General features: G+C 43.6%; 1 protein-coding gene across 1 annotated transcript in view; it reads right to left on the reverse strand.

Moving 5' to 3' along the window:
* The window catches only part of foxo3b (forkhead box O3b), a 61,275-nt gene extending 56,330 nt beyond the window's left edge, over window positions 1-4,945 (reverse strand). Inside the window, exon 1 of the mRNA XM_014145259.3 lies at window positions 3,333-4,945. Coding sequence (XP_014000734.1) covers window positions 3,333-3,890 — 558 coding nt within the window. The 5' untranslated portion in view covers window positions 3,891-4,945. The remainder of the gene's footprint in view (window positions 1-3,332) is intronic.
* Window positions 4,946-11,515: the final 6,570 nt, after the last annotated feature.

The raw sequence follows: 11,515 nt of genomic DNA on the forward strand, positions 1-11,515 counted from the left end.
ATAGTTGAAAGATATATGTTGCGTAGAAACATGAAGTGGGTGGCCAGCAGAGATAGGTGGGATGGGCTGAGGGAAGCTGAGGGTTGGGATGTGGAATTGGAGACAAGTGGGAGTGGAGTTGCTGTGCGGGAGATAGAATGATGTTCAAAGATAAAAGTAAAAAATAAATCAAAATAAAACATAATAAAAAGTACATTGGAATGACACTGAGGCAGTGTTTTTACAGCTAATGCTGGTTTGCTTGAGGCTGATGCCATGCAGGTGTTTGTACACATACATATACACACACTATCATTCAAATAAACGCATACAAGAACACACACATACATGTAATAGTGCCAGACATGCACACAAACATATACAGTTGGCATTGCGGTTATAATTTTAGTTGTCCTTGATGTCCTTTGTTTTCTTTTTATATATTTTTTTTTTGCATTGTTGTTTGCTGTTTTCTCCTGTCTTTTTCTTTTTTCTCTTTAGTTCATTCTATTGGTTGTTGGTGCATTGGGGGTTCTTGGGGTGGGGAATGGAATTCATTGTATCTTATTTTTTTTCTTCTTCTTGGGGGTGGGGGGATGTGGGAGGGGTCTCGTATGGTTGAGGGACAGCTATTGGGGAACTGTGGGGGGGATCTTGGAGGGTTCAGGTTAATGTTTTTTGGCCTGGTGTGAGATCTGTCAACGTGCCCTTGAGCAGGGCATTGACCCTGGATGCTTCTGTGTGTCGCTCTGAATGGGAGTCTGTTGGATGACTGGTGTGATGTAGTTGTTGAGCGGCTTCACTGCAAGTATATTTTATGTTTTGGATATTCAATTCAAAAAAAGTCCAAAACAATCTCACAAGTATCCAACACCGCAAGCTCCCAGCTACTAGCTAATCAAAACAACTGACATTATACCACCCCTGCTTAGCCACTATTGGCTTAAATAGCCAAACCTAACACAATATCTGCCAATTAATTTCCAGCAATATCGCCCGCCTGTATGTGTGGTGTGCGCATTTGTCTATCACTCCGTGTGTAGCCAGTTGATGTGATAACAGTCTTGTGGGTTGACAGAAATACTTTCCCCAAAACCTTCTCAATTAAATGTTAACTGCAAAGTAGGCTTACCAGGCAGAAGTACTGTATTAATGAGTAAGTATATAATTTGTATCTATTATTTGCTATTAGCAAACTTTGCCGTGACATGAGCAGCAGCAGTACAGAACAATCGCTAGACCAGCACATTCCTCACTCCCTAGACACACAATTAAATGGCCAGATGCATAATTAAAGGGGAATTACACTGATAAATAAATATGTTTGTTTTCTGTCAGACCAGCACATTCCTAAATAGATACCACCTAAAACAAAATATATTCTGATCTGATTTAACCATTGACACAGAATTTTGTTCTTTCTCTATGAACAATTGTAATTTTGAGAGTGAAAAAAAAATACAAACAAACAATCTAAAACCAGAAAAAATTAAACTGAGAAAACAGAATTTGGGAAAATATAAATCCCCCAAAAATCACAGATTTTAAATGGGCCCCCTTAGAGTTGTTTATTAACCATTATTTTTTACCAGGTATATTGACAGAAAACACTACTTTCTCTTGTACACAAAGGATCCGGGGAAGAGTTGCAAGGGAGAAGAAAAGAGAAGAATGTGCCTACTTGAAAGCTAGAAAAAAATGTGCAGCTTGTTACATACACTTTTTTTTAAAGTAGCTCTCATGCTAGAAAATGTTGGAGACCCCTGACATACATAATGCAAGTATGTTTTTTGGTACTCTATATGCCTATGCATGTGTCAAGAGCCTTGAATGGGAAAAATGTATCATTGATATCCTTCATCATAAGACATGACCCAGAGTCTGCTGAGTGACGTCATTCAGTGAGAGGAGAGAAACCAACAGGGATTATTAGGATCTGCTGAGCAAATCTACTAAACAAAGCTAGCTCTCCCGTCTGACCTGTATGAAACCTAAGATGACAAACTAACCACTCTGTCCTGGGCCCAAACTGACAGTGAAATCACAAACTGAAAGAGGGTGAAAACACGACGGTTGCCTTGTGAACACCTCCCACTAAAGCTGGGCTTTAGTTTCATTGGATGTTTTCCTAATGCCAGTAGCCATTCCATGTTGATACCTTAAAGCTGGTGTCGTTGGTTGTCTTATATTGAACTGTATTGGCCTGGCCGGCTGATTGATCTGTGTGATCGAAACGCAAGATTACAGAACTATAAAAGGCATAGCCATGGGGGATCATGTAGTAACGCCATCTATGTCCATGCATCCTGACTCTTCCAGTTTTTTTTAATGTCCACTGAAACATAAGCAACCTAACCGCCAGGCCCTCCATGCCCAAAATTCCATGAGCGGCACATAGGCCTACTCCAGCTGTAGCCTTTGCCGCCTGAGCACAGATAACTCATCCCCTCGTGAGAATATATGGTCTTTTTCGGCCAACGAGACAAGTTCCACGGGACCCTGACACAGTGAGTTTCGATCCATGACATCATGTGTCCCATCCCTCGGCACTTTGCGACCATAGCGTCCCCATTGAAGGTAGTCTTACCCCAGGCTGTTCACCCGAGCTCGCAGCATTCCAAGTCGTTATGTAATTCCCCAACAGCAGTTTTAACAACATTGGCAGTAGACCTACAGAAGCCTACTTGACCCAGAAGATCGTAGGCATTAGCCTAAGATGTACAAAACAAATATATAACTATAATTTTGAACTGACTGGCTGGCTGGAGCTGGTGCCATTGACGTTGATGGCCATGGAAGTGGCATGTTGTTCCTCTTCGTCGTCCTCTTCCTCGGGTATAATGTCAGTGTCGTTGCTCTCTGGTTACCCAGCATTGGACTTGGGTCGGGGCAATGGTCAGGTGCACAATCATGTTTTGTTCTTTACTCTTAAATGTTGATGAATTAATTGATTGATTGATTGATTGATTGATTGATTGATTGATTGATTTATGTAGCCTAATTGTATCAATCTCTGTGCGTCGTAAACTCATTTGGTTAAAGTCTTTCTAAATAAGCTACAGACAGTCCAGACTGCTTGCTGATACAAAGTTTCGTATTGTTTTTTGTTTTTCTCAATTCCAAATGCGGGAAATAGAGAGAGAGAGAGAGAGAGAGAGAGAGAGAGAGAGAGAGAGAGAGAGAGAGAGAGAGAGAGAGAGAGAGAGAGAGAGAGAGAGAGAGTGTATGTTTATAAACAAAGCCAGGGAACATCCAAAAGCACAAACTCTCTAGACATGTGTTTCTTGTTATTGTTTTGATGACAGGGGAAGGGAGGTGATGATTGAGGAGATGAGGAAAACGTTTGTGCTTACCTTCCACCCAGCTGAGCTGTTACTGTCACCTTTGTCTTTGAAGTATGGCACACATCTCACCATCCACTCATAAATCTGAGACAGAGTCAATCTCTTGTCTGGCGTGCTGCTTATGGCTTTGGTTATCAGGTCAGCATATGAGAGATTCCCCCACGCGTTTCTGCGCGACGAGGACTTCCGTGCAGTCTGCGCCCCCGGGCTGCTGGTGCTGAGTGTGCCAGAAGTGGCCGTGGGGGACTGGGAGGGGAGCGGGGAGCCACCATTTTCCTGTCTGGACAGCAGTCCTTCGGCCGTAGGGCTGTTGCTGTTCTGGTCGTCTGCTCCCAGGCTGGAGCTGGTGCCATTGACGTTGATGGCCATGGAAGTGGCATGTTGTTCCTCTTCGTCATCCTCTTCCTCGGGTATAATGTCAGTGTCGTTGCTCTCTGGTTTCCCTGAATTGGACTCGGGTCGGGGCAACGGCCATGTGCACGATCGTGGCCGTTTTTGTGGCTCGAAGTCTGGGTCTATGGCCACGTCCAACTCAGTGTGAATGCTGGGGGCTGGAACCTCGGCCATCTCTCCTTCAGTCACTCGCACGTCCCTGCTGCCCGCTGATAAGGTCAGTAGATAAGTAGTGGAGAGTTGTCAAATTCGCATTCCATGAATGCGCGCCCCCGCCTTTGTTGCTATTCCAGACCAGCCAGTCCCCAGGGTCACTATCAACTCCGCGTGAATTGAGAAAATCCTATAGTAGCAAAAAAAAAGCACCGCTATGCTGATCAGGATATATTTTAAACGTAGTACTCGTGGACTATTATAAATGTCTTAGTACCATAACTAATAAACGATAACTATTCTCCCTGGTTCCATATGCAAGCCACAGCGACTTTACATTTGACAATCGCAACAGTTCAAAACGGGTTGCTGCATATTCGTCGTATTTCTCCTCGCCTGCATATTCGTCGTATTTCTCCTCGCCTGGAGCAATGTTAATAACAACAGTACAGTGACTACAGTTCGTTCACGAGTAATCTACTGTGTAGCACGAGTTCGTTCATCAATGAGCGGATTACACACTCCTACCTTGCGCGTTCAAGATCAAATCCCGCATTGATGCAAGGCAACTGAATACACCAATTTGAACCTCCTTGTCAATAGCCACGGAGAACCTGGTAAAACGTCATCACACTGAAGCTGTCTGCCACGGATAAAAGCGTACAGTCACTGCGTGCTATGGTGATGGTAGCGATTCATTCCTGCATAGTCCTATCTCTCCTGTCATTGCTGCCATCTTGCCAAATTCCCTTTCACTCTCAAGTCCTTTTTAAAATTAGACTGGATACAGGAACGCTGCGTATTGTTCTCGGTGTGGCTAGAGAAAGGAAAAGGAACGGAAAGTGTGAATAATATCTCCGTTTCTCAAAAGTCGCCTTTACTGACGAACGCAGCTCAGTTGGTATGGAAAACGAAACGCCACATCATACTCTCGGTTACAGTAGGCCCGATCTCTTCTGCTGCACACATACACATATCTATCTACTTAGCACATTCCGTCATGTGACAGCCCTCAACAAGCTCAAAGTTATACAGCAACAGCAGCAATAGTGGTGGCTAGATAAGACTAACGTTACCACTGTAAAGGCCACCCCTTTCGCCTTTTAAAGAGACACCCTCCAAGATACAGTAGCCTATGTGCGCACAGGCATATCTAGGAAAGCAGTTTGTGGAAGGGACACATGTCTTGGCATGTAGAGGGATCCAGAAATAGACAGACAGATCATAAAAATAGTATTGTACAATGATAAGAACACAAAGAAATTCAACGGTGGATAGAGGACATTTACATTGAATTCCAAATAATTATATTGCTCCTTTTGGAAATATAATTCATAGGCTAATGACAAAGGCTACATTATGACAATAGTTGTTAAGGTATGGTTGACATATGTATCATTATTTCCACTTCCGCTGTGGTGCACTGTTACAATGTAACAACTGACATAGGCCTACACATGTGTAACAATTTAGGCATATGCAAGTAGGAGTTTATTTTCTTTGTGTTGGGTATTAGCCTATACTTCATTGATAACCTAAATAACATACATTCTACCAAATATTATAATAAAATAGTCTTTAAGTCAAGTTAAGTCATGTTATTTTAATGACAGTATCTTTAAAGTTTAGATCGCTTGTCCCTTTAATCCGTGAGCATGGGTGTCAATCAATGTGGACAGCGCGCGCAGAACACGCCCCCTTCAAACCAGATCGACCTCTTCAAACACATGACGTCATTAATTTTATAATCAAGAGAAAAGGGAAGAAATGCTATGGTTATCTGTCCTGTATGTGATACTTCGGAGTGGTTGCCCCTCCCCTCCCACCTCCCGCCTCCAAGACTGTACCAAAACACCAGCATTAGTCAGCCTACATCTTTGTTCCAGAGAAGATGTTGTGTAAGGTGCGCGTCCGCCTTGCAGGGATACGCGCTCTCGATTTATGTATAGGAATGCGCGCATTCCACCTGTGCGCAGTATTCATCAATGAATTCTTGGAACGGGTGGCATTGATTAGAAATGGATAACAATCCTATATACTAAATCAGACAAAACACACACATCCTGCAAGGCATTGGTTGTGTTATGGCTTTGAATTTTACATGGAAAACATCAACACCATTTCATGTATTATTATAACAAACGAAGTAGATACAAATGCATGTATACTGACTATTTCAATTGACTGACTTTCTTCTATGAACTCAATAAAATCTTTCAAATTGTTGCATGTTGCGTTTATAGTTTTGTTCAGTATACAAAAGTAACACAAGAACGAATGCACAAATGCACGTGTGCTCACATATAAACATGCTCCTCTTTGTTCCTCCTGTCCCAGCTATGTATATAAAGAGGAATGGCTGATACAGCAGTTTGGTGCCTGCAGTTAGCTACTGCAGTGGAAGGTTAAAGACACACTCCAGCTATATTTCAACCTTTCCTGTTGAAAAACAATATCCCAAGTATAAATACAGTAATGTACAACCACTTAAGGGTAAGAAAAATACATTTGAAGCAAAATAGTGTTTTTTTAGACAACTGCAAACTTCAAGGAGTTAGTCTTATGCTCTTATGTCATCGGCCTCCCCCCTTGCTTGCGAGAAGGGCTCTGACCCAACTTGGTACAATGTCTTTGGGCATCAGAGAGAGGAAAGGGACACAGGAGGTGGATGAATGAATGCTTCTGTAGGCTGTTCTTAGAGAAGAGAGAGAGAAAGAGAAAGAAAACAGGTGGAGAGATAGGTCAACACAGGTGGAGAGATAGGTCAGTGACAGTGTTGCCCACCCGGGGTGCATTCAAAATGATCACATCACAGCAATGTCAGATGTGTTGCCTATTAATGTGAGGCTGTGTCATTCATCTCAGGCCAAGGACATGTATACTGTAGCTGTTTTAAGTACGTAGTTCCATTGTCTCCTGTCACTTCTATCCCCCTTCACCTGAGATGCATTCAACAAGGCTCGCGGCTCGCTGCGAAGGCTCGCGGCAAACTGTTTGTTTTCAACAGAGTTGGTTCAACGTTTTTAACTGACATTACTCACCACATCACAAAGACCTCCATTCAGTGCCCCTAAGAGAGCGAACACACCAACAAGATTGTCGGTCTACAGAGTAGGGGGCCGTTTGTTTAAGTGCTCTCTGCGCTGTGTGTTATAGGGGTCACATACTGTCGGTCTATAGCAGGAACTTTGATGTGGGTGGGGGCCACAAAAAAACGGAACTCATCACGGGGGGGCCGCAGTGGCTCGTGGGTCCCCCACCTTGCGAGCAAAACATTTTAGTGGTCCCCCTCATGATTTCCTGCAATAGGGTGGAGGCAAATTATTTCAGTTTTTAATATGATAACTGATGATCAATGGGCCCCACCGCGGTCGATAAATCGACCATCCTTACTCTAAGATTAGATAGCTGGCCGCTAGACTAACTTACCAATTAGCTGACATGGGAAATTGCACCTTGTGTATTCTAACTCTCAACAGTAAATTGAGGCCCCTACTGACTTCTCAAAAAAAAAACTATTTTTTAAAGTTGGTCCGCAGGCCAACAAAATAGGGGCCGCGGGCCACAAGTTGCCCACCCCTGGTCTACAGGGTCACATACTGTAGGTGTACAGCAGGGGCCTACGCACTTAAAACAGCTATATTAGTGACTCTTTCTCCACCCCTGTGTGACATCCACCCCTTTATCTTGTCCCCTACTACAACCAGTCAGTGGCTAGTGTAATGTGGCTAGTGTAATGTTGCATACACAAAAGAGGGCCACCATTTATGTTTCTGCCTGATGTTTTCCCAAACATTGTAATGCTCTGATTGGATTAGAGCCCTCGGAATAGACCGTGATTGATTTTCCCTTAATTGAGAGTTATGGTGGAATAGACAGCTAACAAATGGACAGTAACACACCAAGACACAAACACATGCACGCAGAAGGGGCATGCACACACACACATTTACACAATTCCAGTGGCCTCTAGATATGTACCAGGGAGCTGGCACAAATACGATGATCATATGATCATAACATACCCAAACACTACACAGTACACACACTTTAAAACTCAATTTACTATACTGCATTAATACTGTGACATTGATTGCACACAATCTTATGCCAGGTGGCTCAGACTACAGGAGTCTTGAGGGCAGGAAGCCAAAATTGCATATGGTTCTGTAGGTGTACTGGGCACTTCACTGATACTGCTTCACTAAGACAGGGTAGGTTGGCCCATGCTGGACAGGCTATTGTGCACTAACAGGCTGACGTCATTAGAAGCGTTAACAACTAATCTTTGTCATCACTTACCCATCATTTGCTGCCATCTTGTGGCATAAATGTTTAAAGTCAGCCCAGCATTTCAGTCGGTTTCTCTCTTCAGCTCGTTCAAGCCATGCCTGCCATTTGAATGAACCTGGAGGCATCCAACACATCTAACATAAGAAAAAAAGTCAGGGGCATAGCCAGAAATGTGTTGGTGGGTGGGCCTGCAGAAATGTGCATGTCATTTTTTTATTTTAGTCATTTAGCAGATGCTCTTATCCAGAGCGACTTACAGTTAGTGCATTCATCTTAAGATAGCTAGGTGGGACAACATATCACAGGCATAGAAAATACATTTCTTCTCATTAAAGTAGCTATCAGTAGAGTCAGAGCTAGAAGGGGGGGGGGGGGGGGGGGTCAAGATGAGGAAGAGGATTATTTAAGATAATGTTTGATGAGGTAGTAATAAAAAATGTATCATTTAATTATTTGTTTTGGCTCAATCTGATTGAGTGGGCCTGGCAGGGCATTCCTATGTTCCTGAGTTAAGTAATACCATGTTTTGCCTTTGCAGTTTCATCCCTAAAAAGGCACAAGACCCCTTTCTTTTCACCTTTAGTTTATTAAACAGTAGGCGCAAATAAATCAAATTTAGCATTTTTACAGGGCAGATGGCTGGTTACATAAAGTATCAGCACACACAGTAAGTACATTGTTTATTTTCCAGTGGCACAATTCAATACCAACCACAAGGTGGTGGTAGTTATCCACTAAGAAATGCACTTTTCCGTCCTTTCAGCTCTCACCGATGTGGGTTGGCCCTTATCCTGTTCAGCTTAGCTAAATATACCTCCCTCTGTTTTAGGAAGATTAATATTGGGCTTGAATGAGTTTCTCGTTTCCCTGTCAGTTCCTTTTTAGGTACGTGAGGGGGATGTCAATAATAAAAACCAATTTATGGTCATTCTGGCTTCTGCTTTGCCGTACGACATTTACTGTGATGTGGCCTCTGCATCATACTTCTTGTGCTTCGCGGAGCAGGGCTGTTGTGAAGGAAATTGTCAAGGAAGTGAGTTTCTGTTTATACCGCCCACACCTACCGTTAACCAATCATGTGGAGCCCTCCACATTATTACAACATTTGGGAGGCGCACGACAATGCAGTACGGACCTTGATTTGGCAGCCGCAAGCCTCTGGAGGCGCCGCAATTGGTGTCACACCCGGACCACATTTTCTGATCAAGCATAAATCAGCTTTTAAAACCTGTTAAACTGACCCCCCCGGTGGCATTTTCTAAATTACGCATAATATTTTATACTACCCTCAAAGTAAATTTAGATTTCAAAACTATAAGTCTCATAATGGAGTGTCCCTTGACTGAAAATTTCCCTAATGCCCACTTGAAATGTTGGAACCCTTGGTGTACACTGGATAAAGCCTATGAAGTAGTAGACATTGATTGCTATATTGCATTTCGTCTTAGTATAAACTCTAATAGTGCCATTTATGACACCCAATATTTCTTACTCTTAGAGAGGTAAGAACTGTGGGATTCAGATAAAGGTGTCAAAAACAATTTGACTACTACAGAGCCTAGATACAGCAGACCAAAAACCCAGATATTTAAAAAAATGTGTTTTTCACAATAAATGTTTGTTTTTTTAAATCAGGGAGTGGGAGTGCCCACATTTGTCCCCACGTTGGGGAATTGTAACAAAGATGCAGGGAGTCAGGAAGCAGGTGCAGATGATGAGTTTAAACATGGAGCATTACAAAACAAGAGAAGCCTCACGTGGGCAGCGTTCCACACCTCTGTGCGCCGGAACTACTCGCCAACTGCAGGGCCTTGGTCTGGCTCGGAGTCCACGGAGCCAGGACCGGCTGATATCCCAAGATGCCCTGGAAGGGAGTCAGCCCGGTGGATGAGTGAAGGATTTCTTCCCGTATTCCGCCCAGGGAAGGAACCGGGCCCACTCCCCTTGCCGTTCCTGGCAGTGACTCTTTAGGAACCTCCCCAGCTCCTAATTGGTCCTTTCCACCTGCCCATTAGACTGAGTCCGGCACCCGGATGTGAGGCTGACCGTGGCCCCCAGCTTCTCCATCCCAGACAAACTAAACAACTTCTTTGCTCGCTTTGAGGACAATACAGTGCCACTGACACGGCCCGCTACCAAAACCTGCAGGCTCTCCTTCACCACAGCCAACGTGATTAAAATATTTAAACGTGTTAACCCGGCCCAGATGGCATCCCTAGCCGCGTCCTCAGAGCATGCGCAGACCAGCTGGCTGGTGTGTTTACGGACATTTTCAATCAATCCCTATCCCAGTCTGCTGTTCAAACATGCTTCACGATGGCCACCATTGTTCCTGTTCCCAGGAAAGCTAAGGTAACTGAGCTAAACGACTACCGCTTGTAGCACTCACTTCCGTCATCATGAAGTGCTTTGAGAGACTAGTCAAGGATCATATCACCTCCACCCTACCTGACACCCTAGACCCACTCCAATTTGCTTACCGTCCCAATAGGTCCACAGACGATGCAATCACAATCACACTGCACACTGTCCTAACCCATCTGGACAAGAGGAATACCTATGTAAGAACGCTGTTCATCGCTTACATCTTAGCATTTAACACCATAGTACCCTCCAAACTCGTCATTAAACTCGAGACCCCGGGTCTCGACCCCGCCCTGTGCAACTGGGTCGTGGACTTTCTGACGGGCTGCCCCCGGGTGGTGAGGGTAGGTAACAACATCTCCACCCCTGTGATGCTTGTGCCAGTGGAAGCCACTCAGCCGAGGAGGAGAAAATAGGATTCTGTTCTATTTTTCAAGTGTTGCCATCGTTGTTGACCAATCACAGTACAAAACGTAGCTTGCATCGTGATACATCAGCACCACAGGAGGCTGCTGAGGGGAGGATGACTCATAATGATAAGTTTGGAGCAAATGGAATGGCATCAAAAACATGGACACCATGTGTTTTCTGTATTGATACCATTCCTCTAGCTAGCTGGCTAACAGTGGAAACTGATAGTCACGTTTAACAATAAAAAATCATTGTTTTCTAATACTTTTTTGGATAAATAATTTCTGTTGCATGTAAATATGTTTTTATGCATGCTTATGGTGTTATAGCGATTATTTTTCAGCACGTTGATAATGTTTACTTATTTCATTGCTATGGTTACCGGCAACTGTCGCATTCGGCGTGTTCAAGGGGATCACCTTTGTCAAATTGGTGACCATCGTTGGTCACCGCCTTTTAAAGTGTTGCATCATGGTTATAAAAATTCTCTGACTTAAGACTACGTGTCGACTGCTAGAACTTTACAAAAATTATGTCATGCAGTTTTTGATGAAGTCTCCAAGTCATTGCAGTTGGAG

This window comes from Salmo salar, chromosome 15 (assembly GCF_965601325.2).
Source record: "Salmo salar chromosome 15, fSalSal1, whole genome shotgun sequence".
NCBI lineage: Eukaryota > Metazoa > Chordata > Actinopteri > Salmoniformes > Salmonidae > Salmo > Salmo salar.